The sequence below is a fragment of the Oncorhynchus kisutch genome, linkage group LG19, assembly GCF_002021735.2.
Source record: "Oncorhynchus kisutch isolate 150728-3 linkage group LG19, Okis_V2, whole genome shotgun sequence".
NCBI lineage: Eukaryota > Metazoa > Chordata > Actinopteri > Salmoniformes > Salmonidae > Oncorhynchus > Oncorhynchus kisutch.
The window spans coordinates 45,379,314-45,405,782 of NC_034192.2; the positions used below are offsets into that span (position 1 = coordinate 45,379,314).

The 26,469-nt window shown below is 42.4% G+C and overlaps 1 protein-coding gene across 6 annotated transcripts in view; it reads left to right on the plus strand.

The window, feature by feature from the left end:
* Nucleotides 1–812: 812 nt before the first annotated feature.
* pcdh19 (protocadherin 19) overlaps nt 813–26,469 on the plus strand; it is a 91,573-nt gene continuing 65,916 nt past the window's right edge. For 2 of the 6 annotated variants that reach the window (XM_031797776.1, XM_020453171.2), the window contains exons 1-2: nt 813–4,107; nt 8,974–9,325. In XM_031797776.1, the coding sequence (XP_031653636.1) occupies nt 1,961–4,107; nt 8,974–9,325 (2,499 nt within the window). In that variant the 5' untranslated portion in view covers nt 813–1,960. The remainder of the gene's footprint in view (nt 4,108–8,973; nt 9,326–26,469) is intronic. The other 4 variants (XM_031797777.1, XM_020453172.2, XM_031797778.1 and 1 more) reach the window with 3 other exon arrangements.

The window sequence follows — 26,469 nt, forward strand, 5'->3', positions numbered from 1 at the left end:
AGAGAGAGAGAGAGAGATTTTGCAGCCTGCGACTACAATCACATTTGTTTCATTGTCCAGAAATCAGAAATAAGACACGATGTTACACAAATAATATGCAACATCACACTTGTCGTCGATGTATTGGTAACGCACGTGTCCTCGTTTTACATGCCATACTATACCTACCTGTTTCTCAAGAATGCTTGGTGTTACATTTCACGCATCTACAGTACAGCATTCTGAAGCAGCAAAAATATTCAGCGTTTCATTGTCGAATTTGTCTCACCTTAACAAAATAGGCTACAATAAGATATAGGCTACTTCCATTATGTAAAAAAAAAAAGACTACATCAAATCATCGGGATGTCATCAGCAATCATGTGTGGATCAAGTATTATTTCGATTCATTGAAGGATTGGACTCTCTGTCCTCAGATCACAGTCGCCTTTAGGGCAAACCCTGAATACCACCGGTATATCACACTTAGAAAGAAAGCATGTAAAAACTCCGATTGCATTGGAATGACGAGTAAACATACCAAGAGTTCTAACCATTATGCTATATAGACGTAGGGTCTTTTATTAGTCCTACTACATTAACTACATGATACACATCGAGTAATAAATAAATACATGTATTTACACTACTTAACCCATTCCACAGCTGAACAAGTGTGCAGGTAGCTGGCCGAGTTTTCATTGCTGTATATTTCCCCACCAACCAGCAAATCCAACCCTCCTGTGTAACCTCTGATTGGTTGAGGGGATTGCTGGTCCTGGTCCGGAGAATTAGCGCTCAGCGCTGAGCTGTGCATTCGGCAGTGTGCAGCATTGATGCGAGCGGAGCCGGAGCGCGTATTGGGGTGAACTAGTAGCCTACTGACAACGAGTGGTTCTGGATATTTTTCATGCAATTGGCTCTGCTGCATGCTTGAAACGAACTGCTTTTTATCGTAACGGTATAACATCATTTTTTTGCCTCTATATTTTTACACTGGATTTGATATTGACCATATCTCCCCGGGACGTGTTCGATGTATTCATGTGTGAGATTGGAGGAAACGAATTAGCAAAAGAAAGATAAAATACTTTGACAGAGAGAGAGAGTGTGAAACCTCTTATCGGCTCGCCTGGAAATTAAAAAATAACCGTAGTCTTCACTGATAGCATGAGGCCCATAAGATACGTTCTGTCAACAGCATCATTGGTCTACATTCGATGACTGGACTTTGGCTATTCACGGATTTTCTCAATGCGGATTCCTTTTTTACGTTTCCGTCGGATATGTGGTCTGATATAATTGCCCATTGAAGAGGAAAAGTCATTACAACGGAAAAGTCATTACAACTTGAACAAATCATTCATATGCATTTGTGGACGTATGCGTAAAATTCAGTGTGTCTAAAATTCTCCTTATGGTTGTTGAATTGCAATCATGATGCTGGGAAGAATTGAACTGGATCATTTTTAGCCAATAATTGAATCTTCAGTGGACATTATTTTTTGGGGTAAACCTGTTCATTAGAATTTTTCTCCCTTTTGATTTTTTTTATTCATTATTTGCATTGTTTTCCAGCCTGTATCGAAATGGTCGGTTTATCATGTCAGACGTTCCTATAGTTGTAGCTTGATACAAACAGCGCAGATTTATATGTTGTTCTGAGACCATCAGTGTTCTGAGACCATTCAGTATGTTTTCTAATATCTATCCTCAAGATCTCACGCGTTGCAGCAGATTGGAGAATGTAGTTTCTCTCAGAAGAGTACAATGAGGTAGATGGACTTAAGACCATATAATCAAGTTACATGTATACCAGATAGGATACCAGATAGCCTTTTCTGTTATCGAAACCTATTCCAAGGATAACTTTTCGATGAGATTCGCTAACTGGAAAATCTTGCCAGTTATCTCTGACATGCATAGGTGTGCGTGATCATACGAGGTCCCAATTAAATCTAAGGAAAAATCAACAGGTACAATGTACGCCAAGGAAATGGATTTTATGCAAATTCTTTGGATAGTCCTTTTATGCTGGACTGGGGCTGATTCTGTTATCAATTTGAAATACTCGATAAACGAGGAGCAGAAGGCTGGGTATATCATTGGAAACGTGACAAAGGACGCACAAACTCAAGGATTTGCCATTGCACCGCGTGCGCCGTACTTGCGGGTCATCTCAAATTCAGAGCCGCGATGGGTGGAACTCAGCCCTGCTGGACTTCTCCTCACACATCAGAAAATAGACCGAGATGTGGCTTGCCGACAGACGTCAAAGTGCACTGTCTCTCTGGAGGTGATGTCAAACTCCATGGAGATCTGTGTGATTAAAGTTGAAATTGTGGATTTGAACGATAATGCGCCCAGGTTCCCCACAAACCACATTGACATTGAAATATCAGAGAATGCCTCCCCTGGTACCAGGTTTCCCCTAGAGGGGGCAAGCGATCCGGACTCTGGGATTTTCGGTGTGCAATCATATTCGATCACCCCGAATGAGCTCTTCGGGTTGGAGATTAAGACTAGGGGGGACGGGTCCAAGATTGCCGAACTCGTAGTGCAAAAATCGTTAGATAGGGAGACCCAGTCTCACTACTCATACGAAATCAGTGCAGAAGACGGCGGAGACCCCCCAAAGATTGGCGCAGTTCAGCTCAATATTAAAGTAATGGATTCGAATGATAATAATCCCGTTTTTGACCAGCCTGTGTATACAGTGAATGTGATGGAGAATTCTCCTATTAATACACTTGTAATTGACTTGAATGCAACGGATCCTGACGAGGGAACTAATGGTGAGGTTGTATACTCGTTTAACAGTTACGTCACCGAGAAAACTAGAGATGTATTTAAAATCGACCCTAGAACCGGTATTATCACTGTAAATGGCCCGTTGGATTATGAAGCAACCCATATTTACGAGATTGATGTCCAAGCCAAAGATTTAGGTCCAAATTCTATTCCGGCTCATTGTAAAGTCACGGTCAATGTGATGGATGCAAATGATAACCCACCTGTCATTAGTTTATTGTCGGTGAACACAGAGCTGATTGAAGTTAGTGAGAACGCGCCACGTGGATACGTTATTGCATTAGTAAGGGTCTCAGATAAGGACGCTGGCGCGAATGGTAAGGTGCAGTGTAGACTACAAGGCAACGTTCCTTTCAGGCTCCAGGAATACGAGAGCTTCTCAACCATCCTTGTCGATGGCAGGCTAGACAGAGAACAGAGGGACACGTACAATCTAACTATCCAAGCAGAGGACAGTGGCACCCCCCCTTTACGTGCCACGAAGTCGTTTGTAGTGAAAGTCACAGATGAAAATGATAACCCTCCCCACTTCCTAAAACCCCATTACCAAGAGATGGTCCTAGAAAATAACCTGCCCGGCTCATGTTTGCTGGCAGTGTCTGCTGTAGATCCCGATTTGGGCATGAATGGCACCGTTTCATACACCATCGTTCCCAGTGAGATTAAACACATGGACGTAAACACATATGTCAGTATAAATCCTTCAGGGCGTATTTATTCCATGAGATCATTCGACCATGAGTACACTAGGACTTTTGACTTCAAAGTTTTGGCCAGGGACCAAGGGAATCCGTCCTTATCCAGTAACGCGACGGTGCGCATTGTCGTTTTGGATGTGAATGACAATACACCTGTTATGACTACTCCACCCCTGGTAAATGGCACCGCGGAAGTATCCATTCCAAGGAACGCAGGGGTGGGTTACCTGGTGACCCAAGTCAAGGCCGACGACTACGACGAGGGGGAGAATGGAAGGCTGACCTATACCATTTCGGAGGGAGACAGGCCTTTCTTTGAGATAGACCAGGTGAATGGAGAGGTGCGGTCCACCAAGATGTTCGGGGAGCAGGTCAAGTCGACCTACGAGATCACAGTGGTGGCACGCGACCACGGGAAACCGTCCTTGTCGGCCTCTGCATACATTGTTGTCTACCTCTCACCGGACCTGAACGCCCAGGAATCTATTGGACCAGTAAACCTGTCATTGATTTTCATCATTGCCCTGGGCTCTATTGCAGCTATCCTGTTTGTCACTATGATTTTTGTGGCAGTCAAGTGCAAAAGGGATAACAAGGAGATCCGAACGTACAACTGCAGGTACTGAAAACAGCTCTTCATACGCATCTCATTACTTTGGTGTTTCAGTCAGTCATGGTTATAGCCAAGTACCTATTTTCTTATTCTCATGGGCCTACATTTACACATTTTATTGCCCATTCAGTGGTGCGCGCGTGTGTTTGTGCTGGCGATATGCGCGCCCTTGCGTTGGTGCCTCCGTGTGTGTGTTGTTCAGGCTAGACGTGAGTGCACGTAGCTGTATTTCTAGTGCATGTTGAGGGCCCCAGATGTTAGGCGGCACTAAGGAATGCAGGTGCCCATAACTGATAAGAAAAAATGGCCAATGGACTCCTAGACCAGGCGCTGTTGCCTTACTTCCTTTTTTCAACACGCACAATTAACTAGGACTAATAATCTTGACTAGGCGAGGACAATTAGCTGAATTTTACGGCTATTGAATTTCTAGTGCATTCTATTCCCAAAGGTTTAAATGGATGTTCTAAAGAAGACAGCATGGCCTACGATTCTGCAAGAATGATGACATAGTAATGATGATATTGGTAATAATAGTGTTAATAATAATACAGAATTAAAAAAAAAAGTTATGCAAATCAAGTGGGATCTACTATTATACTAAAACTACTAAGTAATGCAGCTTTGAATCATCTAGGCCTCTACTCCGTGTATGACTATGCCTCAGAAGGGAAGCACATTATTATCTTGATCCGTCATAATAAAAGTATGTTTTTTTTCATCAATCTGTATAGCATCAGCTCTCACTTTCCTTGTGTATTACCACTTAAAATATATAAAATATATACATTACCAGTCAAAAGTTTGGACACACCTACTCATTCAAGTGTTTTTCTTTATTTTTTACTATTTTCTACATTGTAGAAATAATAGTGAAGACATCAAAACTATTTGCCTTGATGACAGCTTTGCACACTCTTGGCATTCTCTCAACCAGCTTCACCTGGAATGCTTTTCCAACAGTCTTGAAGGAGTTCCCACATACGCTTGTTGACTGCTTTTCCTTCACTCTGCGATTCCATGTTTATTTTATAGTGTTTATGTCTTCACTAATATTCTACGATGTATAAAATAGTCAAAATAAAGAAAAACCCTGGAATGAGTAGGTGTGTCCAAAACTTTTGACTGGTACTGTGAATTTGTCATTTTAACCTGAAGCTATTATCATATTTCATATTTTACACTCAACATCATTCTTGTTGATGTGCTGCTATGTCAGGCCATTTCATACATGTGGCAATTGGCTGACCCTGTATGATTCCGCCATAAAGTAGAGCAAATATACATCTCTCAGTAAGTCCCAGTGGATGAAGCTCTATTGACCAAAATGTTGGGTTGAGATCCATGAAACATACATGTAGCCTAAGAATGCCATTGTGTGGCAGTTACTCTTTTTTTAAAACATTGAGTTTCTTCTCCTTTATGCACTTAAAGAACTACATAAGGTGTCCAGACAGATCTCCTTTTTAAAGTGTGGACATTCACAGGCACACAGAACAGTTTATTTCCAAAACACTATATCCACCAATTTTTCATGTGTGTTTTTTCATCAGAAATGATTGCTTATGGGTACCTTCATATGTGCTTAAAATATTACTACTCTCAGATTTGTAATTAATAGATTTTAGATCTGTATTAAAATGTTTAAAAAATACACTTGTGCAAAACGTTATATATCCATTGTTTAGCTGGAATAGAACATTTGCATCCTGTGTATTAGTCTCAACTACTGTAGCTATATTAAGATGAATGCACCAACTGTACGTCACTCTGGATAAGAGCATCTGCTAAATGTAAAACAAATGTTACTTGTAAATGTTTTACATACAGATCTCATATTACTGAATTGATTATTTTGTTACAAAATATATTATTTACATATATTGTCACAAATGTATAATTTGTACAGTTCTTTATAAAAAAAAGGCAATTTGTTCTATTTGACTGTGTAAAACTTAGCAGTACCACTTATTTCCCAGAGAGTGAGGCGGATATATAGTGTTTTGCAAAAAAAACATGACTATTTGTTTAAAGTGTTGGATTTCAAACAAATATATGTTTCTCATTCAACAACCCCATGCCATGATTAGATAGTGAACAAACACACCAATCTATTTCTTTCATAAGTTCTTTAAAGGATAAACATTTATGTACCAATATTTCTGAAAATGTATATATTGCGTTCTGAAATGAAACTTTTCACATACTCATGGATAATGGTTAATATTGATCACCTATTGATTTGAAATCTAAAGCAGTCATGTATTTGCAATATCATGTGATGGTTGGTGAGATATCCACATCGGGTTTCTCCAATCCATATTCTTTAGAGATGTAGATTTGATGAGGGTTTCACCTAGTAGGAGAGCATCTTTACATTCAGTATTCTACGTATGTAGTATAGCACCTCTAAGGCCTCACTTGTTAAGATACATAGCTTCTACTGAACAAAAATATAAACGCAACGTGCAACAATTGCAACGATTTTACTGAGTTACATTTTATATAAGGAAATCAGTCAATTTAAATAAAATCATTAGGCCAGGATCTTTGGATTTCACATGACTGGGCATGGGCGCAGCATTGGGCAAAGGCCACCCACTGGGGAGAATTTGTTTTTTCTGAATGAGTTTTTCCCAACAAAAGGGCTTTATTACAGACATAAATACTCCTCAGTTTCATCAGCTGTCTGGGTGGCTGGTCTCAGACAATCCCGCAGGGGAAGAAGCCCGATGTGGAGGTCCTGGGCTGCAGTGGTTACATGTGATCTGCGGTTGTGAGGCCGGTTGGACGTACTGCCAAATTCTCTAAAACAACATTGGGAGGCTGCTTATGGTAGAGAAATTAACATTAATTTCTCTGGCAATAGCTCTAGTGGACATTCCTGCAGTCAGCATGCCAATTGCGCACTCCCTCAAAACTTGAGACATTTCTGGCATTGTGTTGTGTGAAAAAACTGCACATTTTAGAGTGGCCTTTAATTCTTCCCAACACAAGGTGCACCTGTGTAAACATCATGCTGTTTAATCAGCTTCTTTTTATACCACATCTGTCAGGTGGATGGATTATCTTGGCAAAGGAGAAATCCTCACTAACAGGGATGTAAACAAATTTGTGCTCAACATTTGGGACAAATAACCTTTTTGTGCAAATTGACATTTCTTTAATATTTTATTTCAGCTCATGAAACATGGGACCAACACTTAACATGTTGCATTTATATTTTTTTTCAGTATAGTTTCAAAGTGACATTGTTGTCAACACAACAGCCCACAGACTAATTTAACGACATAAGAATAAAAACATCTGCTTTCTGAAAAGCCAATGCTCTTAGAGAACTATGCAAAAGACTCTCGACATAAGTTATGTTATTAAGACAATTTATAGGGGTTTTAGGGCATTTTCTATGATTTGATGGCTGTCATTGTCATATTGACAAATATAGCCTAGTACATTTCTCAACATGCTTTCAGATTTGGATGTGACCCACAATGCACTATTTCTCTAATTTAAAAAAACACAAGAAACCAACCAACCATTCAAACAAACAACTAAGGTAAATCAAATAATATCTGACCCACACCACCTAACCTTCCTCTTTAAAAATCATGTCTTGTGGCATAAAAATAATTTTCCTGCCGGGTACTGTAATCAGTATTGATTTGCAGTGCTCCTGAGTAGTTAGCTACCACCTCAAACCTGAGCAGTGCTTATCTGCAATTTATTGCTCATTCTCTTTGATTCTCCTGTCCATTTTCTGATTTTGGGCCCAGAAGCACTAAAGAGAACAATGACAGAACAATGCACTCTTTTTTTTTTACCCTCAGTCTCTTCTCTCCCCTACTCAGACTCCAAAGATTGAGAGAGAAAGAGAGAGAAATAAAATATCAGTTTTGAGATATCCTGAAAAAGAAACATTTGAAGGCTGCTATTACCATTTTCTTTGCTAGAATGAAGGCATGGAAGAGCAGACAGACCCAGACTTCATCATACATGAAAAGGAAAACCCATACAGTTAATACTAAGGATGGGGAATCTTCCTAGGGCATTTCAGCATATGCAGCCAGGGCCTCAAGTGTTATTAGATGCAGGCTAGAAACAAGAGTAAATACTATTTCCAACCAGTGCTAAAAATATACCTTTGGAGAGTGGGAGTCCATGCAAATGTTTGACACGTTAAAATTCAAAGGCAAGGCCCGGGTCAGGAGGGATTCAAGGGTTCAGAGCACAAGCTGCTTAAAACACAGCTTCCCCTCGTAAGAATTTGAAAGCCTGGATGGAGAATGGACCCGAGCATCAGCAGCATCCTTTCCATAAAGAATCTCCGGCTTTCTCATTTGGGCTGATTAGAATCAAAATGCTCTGCTCAAGTCAGGGAACAGCCACAGAGACTAGGCTCTAAATGAATTTGAATTTACAGTGCTCCTGCACTCCATATCGCCAGTGGGCCTCGCTTGATAATGAAAGAAAAAAGTGAATTAGCAGTGAGGCTTTAATATGATGGCAGATTCTGGTTGGTGATCTTCAGTATCGTCTTTTGTTGTTGCCTTGTGTGCTTTTGTGGTTTGGCATGTTTGCATTGTGTGTGCTTGTTGTTTGTGACATGTCAACTGTGCCGAGCATGCAAATAAAAACAAATGAGGGATGACGGCTCCATTGGTGGCCCGGGGAAGGCGGTCAGGCTTGGGTGGAGGGGTGGTCACTTGAGCGTGGCTCCTCTGTCTCGCTACCCCGGATGCTTACCAATGTGCTTGCCACCACCACGGCACACTTCGGTCAGCACTCTGGCATGGCTGAGTGGGGGGCCTCTGGCCGAACGACGTGTGCCTGTGGGCGGGTATGACAGAGCACTGCTTTATTGAGTCTGTTCAGTTTCTTCTACTTGCGCAGGGTGGCAGAGTACTCGTATGGCAGCCAGAAGAAGTCGAGCAAGAAGAAGCTGAGCAAGAACGACATCCGCCTCGTGCCGCGCGACGTGGAGGAGACGGACAAGATGAACGTGGTGAGTTGCTCGTCTCTCACCTCCTCGCTCAACTACTTCGACTACCACCAGCAGAGCCTGCCGCTGGGCTGCAGGCGCTCCGAGAGCACCTTCCTCAACGTGGAGAACCAGAACTCGCGCAATGCCGCGCCCAACCACGGTGGCTATCAGCAGCATCCCTTCGCCAGCGGGCAGGGTCCCCAGCAGCCTGACCTCATCATCAACGGCATGCCGCTGCCAGAGGTGAGACCACGCTTAGTTCGCTCTGATCTGATCTGTCCCTGCAGCTTGTTGCTGTTGTGCCAATCTGTGCCAATGCCCTGGGGGAGAGGGGGACAGGGGGTGGGTGTACAGGACAGGGGAGATTGATGGTTAAGATGGGCCCAGTCCAGTCTCAGACTCACTACTCATTGTCATGACTGCGTAGTGCTTCAGCATCCAATGGGTGTATTGTTGTTGTGCGTTACAATATAGTCTTTGAAGGATGTAGTCACTGTGGGTTATAATATAGTCTTGTAGAGAGTATAGTTACTGTGGGTTATAATATAGTCTTTGTAGGGTGTATAGTCGCTGTGGGTTATAATATAGTCTTTGTAGGGTGTATAGTCGCTGTGGGTTATAAAATAGTCTTTGTAGGGAGTATAGTCACTGTGGGTTATAATATTGTCTTTGTAGGGTGTATAGTCACTGTGGGTTATAATATAGTCTTTGTAGGGAGTATAGTCACTGTGGGTTATAATATTGTCTTTGTAGGGTGTATAGTCGCTGTGGATTATAATATAGTCTTTGTAGGGTGTATAGTCACTGTGGGATATAATATAGTCTTTGTAGGAAGTATAGTCACTGTGGGTTATAATATTGTCTTTGTAGGGGGTACAGTCACTGTGGATTCACCTGGTGAATGTCTTCACGGATCCACCTGTACTCGAATACCCTGCCTTGTCCGGAAGGGCCGGTACAAATTAGAATGCGACTGCTGCAGTAGAGAGGTAGAGATATTTTAAAATGTGTGCTGCTGCTCTTGCTTTTCAAGAGAGTGGAGCATGGCGTGTGTAGATTGTTGCTATTGTTGGCCAATCATAAACCATCAAAGCAGCAATAGTCTACAGTCATAGAGCCTCCATGTGTGGCAAACGTTAGGAGATATCTAATCAGTGGAAGATGGAATTAAAATGGCGGAATTGAAAGTTAAAGGACAAGGATAGGCTACAACGAACAAGAGACAACAGTTAGGCTGCTGCTTAATATTCTGGGTGGAGTTGTTGTTATTTGTAACTGTAGGATGAGAAGCACATCCACTGCAGCCTGAATTAGCCTAGCTAGCTAACGTTATCTTAACTCGGTTCTCACGGTTTGATGCAGTCAAGACAGGCACGATGTAATCATATTGCATGATAAATAACCTAGCTATGGCAGCTATTAGTCTACTACAGAGCGAGTCGGCTTGGTTGGTTGCTGTCTCTTGTATCTCCCTCCTCCCTGTTCCCTGTGTCACTCTCTCACAGTACGGCCCCTCCCCCACCTGCTACGGCAGCACCACTCTTTACTACATTTAATAAAGTAGCTTAAAAAATGACCTTTCTGCTGCTTCTATCACTCGGATCGGACCGGGTCTGGATCTGACCAGATCTGTACGGAACGGGTGTAATTGTCCTCAGGTCTGTTCGAAACAGGACTCTATATTTAACAAAGATCATTTATGTATCGGTTCGGGGTGGGAAAGCCCCAGGTTCATTTCGATCTTTTTAGATCTGTGAAGAAGTCTAAAGTGAATGAATGGTCACATTTACCGTGGATGTTCTGTCAACAGATTGAGCCACACCTTCAGGGCCGGTCATAAGCTCATATGTTCCAGAAACATAACAGATATTCTATACGGAGTCTGGTCAGACAGATACATTTGAGAAATAGATCAAGGCCTTTCAGAGGTTTATCTGTTTCAACTAATTATTATTAAGTAACTGGTTCCATAGCCTTTTTGTTTACTTAACTTTTCGATCCAAGTGTTACTGAACTTAGTTCCAACTTGAGAAAACGTTCAGAAAAAAATCTCTAAATGTATTATGCTGTCTTTGCTTAACAAGTTGAAAACATTGTATGTTAAAAATACTGTGTGTGTAACTAGTTCCACAGCCTTTTTTTTAGGTAAGATGTCCAAATAATAACGACCAATGCACAGACAGGAAACAGAAACAATGACACCTGGGGAAGGAACCAAAGGGAGTGACATAAATAGGGAAGGCAATCAAGGAGGTGATGGAGTCCAGATGAGTCTGATAACGATGGTGACAGGTGTGCGCCATAACGAGCAGCCTGGTGACCTAGAGGCCAGAGAGGGAGCACTCATGACAGTAGTTGAATGAACATATGAACCAATTGGAGCAAACACATCACTTTTTGCCTATGTTTTCTCATGTTGGTGCTAAGTTTAGGCAAACAAAAAGTTCAGGTAACACTTTAACAGAAAAGTTGAGTAAACAATAAAAAGCCTGTGGAAACAGTTACTTAATAACGTTACTTAATAACGCCCAGACGCATTGATCTAGGTTCTCAGTTCCACCACCACAAAGTATAATCATTGCTCGATGTGCGAACTGCCCAATCGTCATGCAGTGAAGGCCAAGGTTGCAGCTTTGCACTCCGCGCAGCTTGCTATTATATAGCTATAGTCACCCCACCATGCATAGGGGTTGATTGTATTGCCGTAGAGATTCAGAAGAAAGCTAAATTCTCTCTCGAGTGGGCTATTCAAAGCTGACAAAAGTGTCCACCAACCAGCTGATGTTAAGACTATAGATTTTCGCCTCTATGACCTAGTTTACTGGATTCCTGGACAACCTCTCTAGCTTGACCTACTGCTATGGCCCTCAGCTGGGTAGGTGGTTGTCACAATCTTGTTCAGCCCCAAGTAGAGCAACCCCAACCCACCCATTACATATTTGATGACTCCAAATCCAGTTTGACATTCAGCAAGAAGAAGAAAAGTCTAAAAACAAAACCAGAAACATAAGAATGATTATTGATCCATTGATTGGCGGATCCAGTTAGAATCTGGGCACTTATTGGGTCTCGCGAGGGTCAAAGAGGCCCCGTTTACAGCCACAATGATTTACTGCAGACTGTCTGGGAGAGAGGGGGATGGGGAGAGGGAGAGAGAGGGAGACAAAGAAAGAAAGAAACTAAGAAAGGGTGTAGATCCATCCCGTGGAACTGTAAAGTCAAGCGTTAGTAGAGGGGAACGAGTGCATGCCGCTATGCTGTGTCCAGGCCTTTATGTACCCACAGGTAGCATTCAGGTCACAACCCTCTCCATGAGCAAAACACAAGGATAGTCCAGCCGGCACAAAGGAATTCCTGAGCAGTTGTTAAACCCAGGTGTAGTAGCCTGTCTTGGCGGCTTAAGCATCCAATAAAAAAGCACCTTAGCCGCGGGATTAGGGAGGCCTTTCTTTGTTTCGGTTCATGAAAAGAGGAGAGAGGGAGAGGGAGAGGGAGAGGGGGAGACAAATAGGGCCGCAGATCGAATCTGATGATCCCATATGCAAAGCTTGGAGGTGTCTGATAGGGCTGAGTTAGGGGGTGGCTGGATGAAGGAAAGGAGGGAGAGGGATGGAGGGAAGGAGGGAGAGTGTCTTAATGCCAGGTGTCTGGGCCCTACCGCATTTTCTCATTTTCCTAGCGCCTGTGATTGGCTTGATTAAGGCAGAGGGGCTGCTTAACATGCAAGCATCGTCGCAGCTCCGCGTTCCACATGACGTTGACAAACATCTCTTTGACTGCGGCCCCATGCATATTTCCTGTGGACTGATGGAGAGAGGAGGTGCTGATAGCTAGTCGATGGAAGAGAGGGAAGGAGGGAGTGAGAGAGAGAGAGAGAGAGAGAGAGAGAGAGAGAGAGAGAGAGAGAGAGAGAGAGAGAGAGAGAGAGAGTATGTTCATGTACGTGTGTGAATTCTCCCCCTCAAGCAGGCTGCAGCTATCTCCAAATATTTCTTCTCCACTCTGACATTTAGAAAAGACAGTAACTCCGTAACCACACATTGCTGTTAAATTACAAAAACTGTTGTCAAGTGCAATTACATAGCCATTTATGTAGAGTGTAAACAGACAGTGCATCTGTAAAATTAACGAAAATACAGCTGTAGGATCTTAATTTGATTAGTATTATAGCAGAAAAATTATCCTGCAGCACGAGGATTTGAATGTTTAGTTCATAATGTTGCTTGATCAGCAGATAGGCTATTAGCTGGCCAAAATGAGGCTACAATAAAGTGCAATACTGTTAATATCAACGTGTGTTAGTACAGGTTTTGACTGAATGGATGTAAATCATGAAGCTCATCTGCGGTGCAGGAAAATTCTCAGTAACAAAATGAAGATAATACATCTGTAGCTCTGTCACGGTGAGCAAGCCCGGGCTTGAAACCCACTTGACTTCACAAGTCCACATTTCCCAGAGGTCTAGCTAGGACACTAGAGCACTGTTGTGATTAGTGAGGCTTTTGCTTCATCCCCAAAAACATTTGTCATCACCTTGGCGCCAGGGCGCCATCATAATCATTTGTGAGTCAACCACTGTTTTACTGGTTTCATTTCCAACCTACTGTATGAAGCCAAGGCCGAGCCTCATGGAATTATACTATTAGGATTTGAATAAGAGGAGAATAAAGAAGAAGAATAGAAAAGAGGAGAGTAAAAGACTTCATGTATAATAACGCAGAGAGAGAGTAACGGAGTAAAGTGCTTTACTATTGCACACCAAACTGATAAGCCCAATAAAATACAGGGCGCAGGACACTATACCAGACAACCCAAAACCCGAAACCCGAAACTAATAAGACAAAACCAACAGACAAACTAAAAAGGGATCGGTAGTGGCTAGTAGGACGGTGACGACGACCGCCGAGCACCGCCCGAACAGGCAGGGGAGCCAACTTCGGCGGAAGTCGTGACAGAGGATTTGATTTTAGGTGATTCATTATTCAAATTTCAAATGTATTTTATATAGCCCTTCGTACATCAGCTGATATCTCAAAGTGCTGTACAGAAACCCAGCCTAAAACCCCAAACAGCAAGCAATGCAGGTGTAGAAGCACGGTGGCTAGGAAAAACTAGGCCAAAACCTAGGAAGAAACCTAGAGAGGAACCAGGCTATGTGGGGTGGCCAGTCCTCTTCTGGCTGTGGTGGGTGGAGATTATAACAGAACATGGCCAAGATGTTCAAATGTTCATAAATGATCAGCATGTTCGAATAATAAGAAGGCAGAACAGTTGAAACTGGAGCAGCAGCACGGCCAGGTGGACTGGGGACAGCAAGGAGTCATCATGTCAGGTAGTCCTGGGGCATGGTCCTAGGGCTCAGGTCCTCCGAGAGAGAGAAGGAGAGAATTAGAGAACGCACACTTAGATTCACACAGGACACCGAATAGGACAGGAGAAGTACTCCAGATATAACAAACTGACCCTAGCCCCCCGACACATAAACTACTGCAGCATAAATACTGGAGGCTGAGACAGGAGGGGTCAGGAGACACTGTGGACCCATCCGAGGACACCCCCGGACAGGGCCAAACAGGAAGGATATAACACTAATAACATTATTGTTATTGGATTTGGCTTGTTGGTGTAGATGGGTCTCATCAACACCCAGTACATGTATCAGGTCTGCTACAGTGGTTGTAGTATTCTACTTCAGATAGAGAGAGCTTTTTAGTAGTACTTCACTGACCAGGTATTTATTGAGAAAGAACATAGTAGTTAGGCAGGAAGCACCTATGTACAGTATCACTTGTTTGTTTTCACGGATTCACTAAAAAATTACCACTGGGCACCATTGGTTCCAGGTAATCACCAACAGGAATGAATTACACCCATTGTTACCACAGAATTTCCAATAAAACACCAGATAAATACCAGTGAAAAGAGGAGCATAAAATAAACTGCCATCAGCTGTTCCAGCAAGGAGACACAGGTAGACTACACATAGCAGCAGACTGGTGCATAGTATACAGTAGTTGGCCAAGAAAACAGTGGCAACGCTTCCCCAAAGACTTTCTACCTGCAATTGCATTGTATGTACAGTATTCCCTCTCCTGAGACACATGCAGCTCCAATAGACATCCCAGTGGAACCCCTGTCCAATGTTGAGAAGCAGCAGCAGCAGCTGAGAGATGTTTGGTTGACCTGCCTGTGGTTGTGGTTGCAGATGAAAAGACTAGAAGTCACTGGAGAATAGAGCCTTCTGCCATGTCTTAATTATACCAGATCAGTTGGTGGAGAGAGACAATTAGACAGTAAGCAATGGCCTTTGGCTATAATGTGTTTTTGAATTGGTAATGTGTATTCCTGTGACTAGATTTTTCCTCCACCTGTGTTTCCATAAAATGAATATAGCAGAAAGAAAATATCTTGGGTATTGATTCAGTTTATGCTTATCCTTATGCGGGAAAGAGATTGAATTTTATAAAATTGTTATTGGGTTTCATTATGGTGTTCAATGAAATGGAAAAAAGGGAGGCAGTCTTTTAACTCTAGTGTTAGACTTTCTGTGGAGAAACTGTAAGAAGACCATTATTCTCGAGTTCTATCGTTTTTTAAATCAAATTTAGTCAAATCAAATCAAATGTTATAGGTCACATATAACATTATGGTTAGCAGATGTTAATGCGAGTGTAGTGAAATACTTGTGCTTCTAGTTCCGACAGTGCAATAATATCTAACAAGTAATCAAACAATTCCCCAACAACTACCTAATACACACAAATCTAAAGGGGTGAATGAGAATATGTACATATGAATACATGGATGAGCGATGGCCCGAGCGGCATAGGCAAGGTGCAGTAGATGGTAGAAAATACAGTATTTACATATGATATGTAAGATATGTAAACATTATTAAAGTGGCATTGTTTAAAGTGACTAGTGATCCATTTATTAAAGTAACCAGTGATTGGGTCTCAATGTAGGCAGCAGCCTCTCTGAATTAGTGATGGCTGTTTAGCAGTCTGATGGCCTTGAGATAGAAGCTGTTTTTCAATCTCTCGGTCGCAGCTTTGCTGCACCTGCACTGACCTCGCCTTCTGGATGATACAGTAGCGGTGTGAACAGGCAGTGGCTCAGGTGGTTGTTCACCACACTGTCTGTGTGTGTGGACCATTTCAGTTTGTCTGTGATGTGTAAGCTGAGGAACTTAAAACTTTCCACCTTTTCCACTGCTGTCCCTTCGATGTGGATAGGGGGGTGCTCCCTCTGCTGTTTCCTGAAGTCCACGATCATCTCCTTTGTTTTGTTGACGTTGAGTGAGAGGTCATTTTCCTGACACCACACTCCGAGTGCCCGCACCTCCTCCCTGTAGGCTGTCTAGTCGTTGTTGGTAATCAAGTCCACTATTGTTGTGTAGTCTGCAAACTTGATAATTAAGTTGGATGTGTGCATTGCTACACAGTCGTGGGTGAACAGGGAGTACAGGAGGGGGCTGAGCATGCAACCTTGTGGGCCTCAGTGTTGAGGGTCAGCGAAGTGGAGATGTTGTTTCCTACCTTCACCCCCTGGGGGGTGGCCCGTCAGAAAGTCCAGGACCCAATTGTATAGGGCGGGGTTGAGACCCAGGGCCTCCAGCTTGATGATGAGCTTGGAGGGTACTAAGGTGTTGAATGTTGAGCTGTAGTCAATGAACAGCATTCTTACATAGCTATTCCTTTTGTCCAGATGGGATAGGGCAGTGTGCAGTGTGATGGCGATTGCATTGTCTGTAGACCTGTTTGGGTGTTATGCAAACTAAAGTGTGTCTATGGTGGCCATTAAGGTGGAGGTAATATGATCCTTGACTAGCCTCTCAAAGTCAGAAGACAGAAGTGAGTGCTACGGGGTGATAGTCATTTAGTTCAGTTAGCGTTGCCTTCTGTGCCAGCAGCCTAGCGAGGGTTAACATGTTTAAATGTTTTACTCACATCACCCACGGAGAAGGGGGGGGGGGGGGGGGGCGCAGACCTTGTTATCGGGCCGCGACGGTGGCACTGTATTATTCTCAAAGCGGGAAAAGTAGGTGTTTAGTTTGTCTGGAAGCGTGACGTTGGTGTCCGTAACGTGGCTGGTTTTCTTTTTATAGTCCGTGATTTCCTGTAGACTCTGCCATATACGTCTCGTGTCTATGCCGTTGAGTTGCGACTCCACTTTGACCCTGTACCGGCAATTCGCTTGTTTGATTGCTTTGCGGATGGAATAACTACACTGTTTATATTCAGCCATATTCCCAGACGTCTTTTCATGGTTAAATGTGGTGGTTCGTGCTTCAGGTTTTGCGCTAAGGCCGCCATCCATCCACGGTTTCTGGTTAGGGTAGGTTTAATAGTCACAGTTGGTACAACATCTTCAATGCACTTCCTTAAAAACTCACTCACCGAGTCAGTGTATAGATCGATGTTGTTCTCTGAGGCTAACCAGAACACATCCCACTCCTCGTGATCAAAACAATCTTGAAATGTGGATTTTGATTGTTAAAACCAGCGTTGAATGGTTCTAGTCACTGGTACATCCTTTCTGAGTTTCTGCCTATAAGACGGTAGGAGCAAGATGGCATCGTGGTCAGATTTGCCAAAGGGAGGGAGGGGGAGGGCTTTGTATCCATCGCGGAAGTTAGAGAAGCAGTGATCAAGTGTATTACCCCACGCGTAAATCAATCAATATGCTGATAGAATTTAGGTAGCGTTGTTCTCAAATTTGCTTTGTTAACATCCCCAGCTACAATAAATGCAGCCTCAGGATATATGGTTTCCAGTTTACATAGAGTCCAGTAAAGTTCCTTGAGGGCCGTCTTGGTGTCTGCTTTAGGGGGAATGCACATAGCTTTAACAATAACTGATAAGAATTCACTTGGTAGGTAATATGGCCGGCATTTGATTGTAAGGATTTCTAGATCGGGTGAGACAGCCATGTTTCCATGAAGCAGAAAATGTTACAATCTCTGATGTCTCTCTGGAAGGCAACTCTTGCTTAAATTTCGTCAAACTTGTTGTCAAGAGACTGGACATTGACGACTAGTATACTCGGGAGCGGTGGGCGATGTGCACGTCTACGGAGCCTGACCAGGAAGCCGCTCCGTCTGCCCCTTCTGCGGCGCCATTGTTTTGGGTTGGCTTCTGGGATTAGATCCATTGTCCTGGGTGGTGGTCCAAACAGAGGATCTGCTTCGGGAAAGCCGTATTCCTGGTCGTAATTTTGGTAAGTTGACGTCGTTCTTATATCTAATAGTTCTTCCTGGCTGTATGTAATAAGACTTAAGATTTCCTGGGGTAACAATGTAAGAAATAATACATAAAAACGGACTCGAAGCGAGGCAACCATCTCTGTCGGCGCCATCTTGTCCAATTAGTTCAGTGCTACAATTAACAAATTGATGTTAATTAAGTGCTAATTGAGGTAAATCCGCTTCCAGATGCTTCCATTCTGTTACTTGTTAGAGGACCACATAAGTAGCTATTGTATGCATACAGTATGGCATATGCAGTACAGTTCCATTTCTGGCTTTTTTTGTTGGGCACAACAAAAGGCATTTCTCTGTCTGTGTCTTGAATTTGTTCCTCTAACAGTCAAGGAACTCCATGCTGTAAACAAAACCAAGGTAGCTAGCTACAGCAATATGCTAATCGCTAACTGTTTTGTGAGATAGCTAGAAATAGTCTACATTTTAATATTGTTTCAAGAGAGGCGATGGGGAGTGGTACTGGGTTCCATATTCCGCATGCTTACACATCATCCCGCCCCCCACCCAATCTCTTTCACATCAGGACAATATGCACAGAACACATTCAAACGTGTCATATTGAGAATGCAAAGTAGATGTCATGCTGTCAACACATAGTACACATCTGCTGTGCCTGCCAATCACCTTCCATCTTCTATCCCCCTCTTCCTGTCTTCTAATGTGCTGTCATCCTGTCTCCCTTAATCATATAGGCTGTATCCTAAAGGGCACCCTATTCCCTATATACATATGTGGGATCTTAATTTGATCACCCTGTTGTTGCAGGAAATTGGCTGCACACCAGCAAATGCTAACTTTTAGTTTATTATTATTATTTTTAAACATTTAAAAAAAGTTTTTAACCAAAAATGTATCAACCCCTACAAAAATGTCCAGTAATTATAATGCACACAATAATTCACTTTTCCTGTTGCTGCAGGATTATTTTCCTGCTGTGAGAAACTGGTCAAATTAGGATCCTATATCTGGAGTACACTACTTTTGACCAGAGGCCTATGGGCTCTAGACAGAAGTAGTGCACTATAAAGGGAATAGGGTAGGGTGCCATTTGGGACATAGACAAAGACTGCATCTTTGCCATATAAAATATAATTACATTCCCGAAGAGAACAATAGAGGAATTCCAAGCACATTGCCTTGCCTCTTACTAGAGTGTTGGGTCTGGTTTGAGTGGCACAACACAAACTCAAGCCGCTCCACGTTTAGTATCTGTTCTTCCATTGTAATCTGACTATCTAACCCCTCCCTCCATCTCACTTTCACTTTTCTGAGAAAAATATCTGTCACTTCTAATCTGGTCGCCTTCCTCTTTAAGCCACCAACCAATACATGTGACAACACATGCAGTATGACGGGCTAATATGTTGCGAATTACAGAATTTTATATGTTCGAAGATTCCCATCGAGGCACCCGACTAGGGCTTTTGTATTTCTCAAAATTTCATCAACCTAATCCAATTAATCATCTCTGCATCCCGTACACAATAAAGTAAAGGTCACAGCATGCTGTCTCGGCAAGGGGCTTTGTGCTGAGGAGAAGATTCAGTCAGGTTCCAGGAGAAATCTCTGCTGAGGCATTTAAACACGTTCAATAAGAGACTTCTCAAAGCGCGGGAAGGAGAAAACAGACTAATCAGGTAGTGGAAAAATGAAACAAAGATTTTACAGATTGGAAACTGACGGATCCTTGACTACTTGAACTTGAAATGTTGCAATGTTAGTGTGTGTGTGTGTTTTATCTGTTGAAGGAGTTTAGGCAAAGCTTTGCGTGGTTTAATGTCTCCTCTTCAGAGGAATGCAAGAGAGTGAAGCGTCTTATCTGAAGCCCCCGATTGAGTAACTGGCAGATGAGCGTGGGAATTATAGCAAGAAAGGTTAGATTTGTGAGTGAGCCGAGGATTTGGGAACGTCTTACTCTTTGAGTGTAATTTTATGCCAAGACAAATAAAGCATCAGTCAGCCTGACAGTCAGTTAGTTAGTCAAAGAACCAAGCAAATATTTCAACATTCATGCAGTCATTTCGATGTGTCAGTCAATGGTCATGTCGGGCCATTTCATTTCCGTTGACTGAAATTATGCTGTGATGAACTCTGAAATGGGTTGCACTGGAGCCTCAATGCACAAGTAACATTATCCTATGAGATGCTTTTGCTCATAGATATAGACCCTTTTCACACTACGGTCTAGCCAAGCTGAGCTGTACTGGGCTGGCCTGGTTATGCATCCCACCATAGTTCCTGGCACCTTGCGGCAAAGGACAATGTGAAAAGACAATATCCAAGACAGCACAGTACGCTTCAGGTCAACACTATAGTGTGGAAAGGTTATCGTGACTGACAAGCCAATGCCAGTGTATATATAGCCTTGGCCCTTAAACACTATTCATTGCTTCCTATGTTGGGGAGGTACAGTAAATATGTCACAATAAGAGCCAATGGCAGCCTAATCAACCCCCAGGCCGCTGCCCTCTTGTCAGGATCGGTGCATACAGGCAACAGCTGAGGTGTTAAAACATACATGAGTGACAGAGCCTGACATACGCATGTCACTATAGCCTGCCTACTACCATGTGTGATGGCTGAGCAGCACTCTGCGCATTGGGGCCAGGGACACTGGACAGGGAGCAACGCCTGGAATAATGAGGAAAGGAAGGAGGAAAGGAGAGAGAGAGGAAATGTAATTCTATTGTAAAGTACAGATAACGTTATTATACTGAAAGCACCATCATTTGTTCAGAATATAACCCATATGAAACTGTACAGCAGGAGAGAAATCATTTGTTCAGAATATAACCCATATGAAACTGTACAGCAGGAGAGAAATCATTTGTTCAGAATATAACCCATATGAAACTGTACAGCAGGAGAGAAATCATTTGTTCAGAATATAACCCATATGAAACTGTACAGCAGGAGAGAAATCATTTGTTCAGAATATAACCCATATGAAACTGTACATCAGGAGAGAAATCATTTGTTCAGAATATAACCCATATGAAACTGTACAGCAGGAGAGAAATCATTTGTTCAGAATATAACCCATATGAAACTGTACAGCAGGAGAGAAATCATTTGTTCAGAATATAACCCATATGAAACTGTACAGCAGGAGAGAAATCATTTGTTCAGAATATAACCCATATGAAACTGTACATCAGGAGAGAAATCATTTGTTCAGAATATAACCCATATGAAACTGTACAGCAGGAGAGAAATAATTTGTTCAGAATATAACCCATATGAAACTGTACAGCAGGAGAGAAATCATTTGTTCAGAATATAACCCATATGAAACTGTACAGCAGGAGAGAATGAAAATGTCTTTCTTAATGTTGGTTCAGAAGGAATTCTGTGTGCTAAATGAATCATCCAGTCCAGGTCTGCAGCTCCAAATGGTGGATTGCACCTGAACATGTGGAAATACTGTAGTCATTCACCAGAATGCTTATTTTTTTTGCATGTGCACATTTCGCCTAGAAGCAATGGCGGTCCGAACATTAAATATTATATGGTAGACGGTATGAAAAGGTAAGCACTAACTGTGCTTTGAAAACCGAGTCTAGCTTTAAAATTAGAATGTTGAAAGGAAAGCACATGAATACCCTTAGTGGGTTAAAGCCCAGTAATTTAACAACAGGCGTGCTACACAAGTGTCCTTGCCATGTGATGTTAATAAATTAATACTATGTTGTTGTACCCAAACCCCTGTCTAAAACAAAATCATTTAAATTTATTTCACCTTTACATTTTTTTTATTTCACCTTTATTTAACCAGGTAGGCTAGTTGAGAACAAGTTCTCATTTGCAACTGCGACCTGGCCAAGATAAAACATAGCAGTGTGAACAGACAACACAGAGTTACATTTAACCAGGTTGGCAAGTTGAGAACAAGTTCTCATTTACAATTGCGACCTGGCCAAGATAAAGCAAAGCAGTTCGACACATCTAACAACACAGAGTTACACATGGAGTAAAACAAACATACAGTCAATAATACATTAGAAAAAAAGTCTATATACCATGTGAGAAAATGAGGTGAGATAAAGGCAATAAATAGGCCATGATGGCGAAGTAAATACAATATACCAATTAGACACTGGAATGGTAGATTTGACAGTAGATGAGTGTGCAAAGTAGAAATACTGGGGTGCCATAGAGCAAAATAAATAAATAAATAAAACAGTAGGGGAAGAGGTAGTTGTTTGGGCTATTTATAGATGGGCTATGTACAGGTGCAGTGATCTGTAAGCTGCTCTGACAGCTGGTGCTTAGTGAGGGAGATAAGTGTTTCCAGTTTCAGAGATTTGTGTAGTTCATTTCAGTCATTGGCAGCAGAGAACTGGATGGAGAGGCGACCAAAGGAGGAATTGGCTTTGGGGGTGACAAGTGAGATATACCTGCTGGAACGCGTGCTATGGGTGGGTGCAGCTATGGTGACCGGCGAGCAGAGATAAGGCGGGACTTTACCTAGCAGGGTCTTGTAGATGACCTGGAGCCAGTGGGTTTGGCGACGAGTATGAAGCGAGAGCCAGCCAACGAGAGTGTACAGGTCGCAGTGGTGGGTAGTATATGGGGCGTTGGTGACAAAACGGATGGCACTGTGATAGACTGCATCCAATTTGTTGAGTAGGGTGTTGGAGGCTATTTTGTAAATGACATCGCCGAAGTCGAAGATCGGTAAGATGGTCAGTTTTACGAGGGTATGTTTGGCAGCATGAGTGAAGGATGCTTTGTTGCGAAATAGGAAGCCAATTCTAGATTTAACTTTGGATTGGAGATGTTTGATGTGAGTCTGGAAGGAGAGTTTACAGTCTAACCAGACACCTAGGTATTTGTAGTGGTCCACATATTCTAACATATCATATCACACTAATATAATGATACATTTTACCACCCATCCCAAGATGCAATTCACCTATTGAATTACTTTCTCACTTTTTCAATACATCATCCAGCACTCATGACTAGCAGATGAAAAACAACAACCTCAATTACAAATCCATATTACATATATTACTCAATTATAGCTTGACTTATACTTACTGTGAGCCAAGCCGTGATCCATTACAGATGGCAAAACACATTTTGTGCGCAAACGTAATGAGTTTCACAATGGCATCAGCGCATTACAAGTCATACATTAAACACGTAAACTAGCCGAGCTCTTCCATAGATCCCAGAAAGGCAATAAGGAGATAATGGCTTTGGGCCTGGACTGAAGCTATGACATTGGGCCTGGACTGAAGGTATGTCTTTGGGCCTGGACTGAAGCTATGACTTTGGGCCTGGACTGAAGCTATGACTTTGGGCCTGGACTGAAGGTATGAGTTTGGGCCTGGACTGAAGCTATAACTTTGGGCCTGGACTGAAGGTATGATTTTGAGCCTGGACTGAAGCTATGAATTTGGGCCTGGACTGAAGCTATGAATTTGGGCCTGGACTGAAGTATATGACTTTGGGCCTGGACTGAAGGTATGAGTTTGGGCCTGGACTGAAGTATATGACTTTGGGCCTGGACTGAAGGTATGAGTTTGGGCCTGGACTGAAGGTAGTAGGGGCATACAGTACATGAGGGAAGAAGGTGAGAACGAAACCACCAAAAATAAATGGAGTGAGTGAAATGGACAGAGAGAGAGGGGAAAGGGAAAGAGAGGGATGATGTTTATTGCCAGGGAAGGGGGGACATCATTGCGCACCTTGTTAAGCCCTGCTAGCGATGCCAAGTCTCAGACGTAATTACCCATTTAAATGAGATTCCTGCAGCCACTGTTTTTATTTTTCAAATGAAAGCCTGTGACACAAATATGCTATATTCGGTTTGCGATTCGCTGCAATCTCTGGACTCTAGTAGATAGGCCTATCCCTCCAGCATTTTTTAAATATACTATTCTATGCTGTTTAACTATATCTCTGAGCGTGTTTTGTCAGGATAAGTAGGCCTACTGCATCCAGTGTTGGTGATGTTGGCAGTTAGAGGTACATGGTTAGAAAAAATGACCGCTTCGCTCAAATTCATAATGTCTTAAATACTGTAGACATATTTCTGTTCCTATCAGCATGGATGTATCTTAATCTCATCTTAATCTTGGGTAAGATTTTAAGTGTAGAATAAATTTAGGGTCTTAAGCATCTCCCACGGCGCTCTGTCGGTGTGAGAGAAATCCAGTCTACTGCTGGCTTTTCTTCCCATCTCATTTTTAAGAGAAGCTTTTGGAAACCAGCACCGAGGGTTGCAAGAAACATAACACATTTTTTTCTTATCATACACATTTCATGTGTTAGATTTCCTGCCGTCTTCGGTGGAAAACGATTCAAATGAAGGTGGCGGTTGGTTGCAAAAGCATACCCAATAAAAGACGACTGGTCTCAGGGAAGAGCATTTGGTATCGAAGGAAAAAAAATGTTTTGTCTCTCCTAGCCTCATCTCTCATTATACAGATTTGTCTCCTAGCTTTTTTTAAACTCCGGCAGTTCAATTAATGGGGTGGGAAAGGTCGGCCTAGATTCCTCAACACAAGCTAGACAACTTGTTATTGCCGTGGGTTAAGGAGGAAAGGCTATTGACCTTTATACAGTGGCCTAGACTCAGGGTTTTTGTGCCAGCAAAAGTGCTGGATAGCTAAGTCTGTCACTCATAGTGCAGGCTGAGGAACATTGAGGAATGGGTTTTTTGTTGGGAATGCAGCCTTGGTATTTAGGTCCTTCGGATTTGGGGAAGTAGACACCCCTCCAATATGTTTGTCCCTGTTAGCGATAAGAATGACAAGGGACTTACAGGCTTTGAGTTCTCTTTGGGGAAATCTATGTAAATTATCTTCCAAAGTGTGAGGAGCAACAAAACCTAACCATTCCCATAGTGGAAAATGTAATTAATTATGACTTTATAATGACCACCATTATTCGAGTGCACAAAATGTATTCAGTCCAAAATGCAAATGGAAAGGTATTAATTAAAATGTATGAATAGCTAGCTCTTCTTTTGGGCTCCCACACTCTCAGCTGAATTGCTAGATACACCACCAGACTTCCCACCGCTCTGGCTGACAAGGTTTCTCACGACCTCAGCTTGAAGTGGTGATACTGTGTGGTAGTTAGAGTGATTGAGCGATGGGGGAGGGCCGTGGTGAGAACACAACAATGCTCATTGTGAAGGAAAATACTATTTTTCCAGGCATCCAACTCAGACAACTAGGAGAGAATGACATTTCCAAGTGTCCTGCTTTGCCTCCTTAAAACAAAGAGGAGGTAGGGAGGATGTTAGTAAGTTAGCATTTCTCCACCATCCGATTAAATGTCAACTTCTGCATGTGTAATTGTTGGATGGTACAGGAGAGAAAGAATGAGGGGGGAAAAGGGAGATGAACCAATTTGCTGGTGGGTGAAATGGGCCCATTGTCTTGTTATCCTCGGCAGTGCTAGGAAAATAGAAGATATGCGTCACTATATTATAGTCATGCACCTTAGGCATGACTGGTTGCCTATTAATGTCATTGAATCTGAATCTAATAAAAGATAGATGGCGTTTGGCTGTCCATGTCTATTTCGGCACATTCCTGTTTTGGGTTTTGACCCTGAATGACCCTAAGTCAATTGAAGATAAATTAATTAGGCACTTCATTTCCTCATCACATGTTGTCTTACTTTAATGTCTGACTTTGGTATCTATTAGAGCGAGCTGACCCAGAAAAACACAATTGCATTAAAAACCACATGATAAAAAAACAAACAGCACATTACCTTATTATTTTCATATCTATCTTAATGGTATACCATACCTCCCCTCATTTCATAGAAACAGATTTACATTTGTTTTTCATAGACTTAGTATTATCATAAATGTAGCATTAGCATAGCTAGTAGCTATAGGGGTAGTTTAATGAACATAGAAGCCTGTTGGCAGGCTATAGACACAGCAACAGTAGCCTCAGAGGCAGACAGTGGTAGGCTGTGGAAACAGCAGGGTGGAGTAATTGTGCATTGTTCATCCCCAAAACAGGAGTCAGAGCATGTAATGAGCTGTAGCACTCTCTCCCCGCGCAGGCCTAATGGGCTATGACCGGCCATAGGACTCACAGGCCTTTCAGAGCTAACACCCCCATGCATCTCTTTACCCCAAGCATTTCAA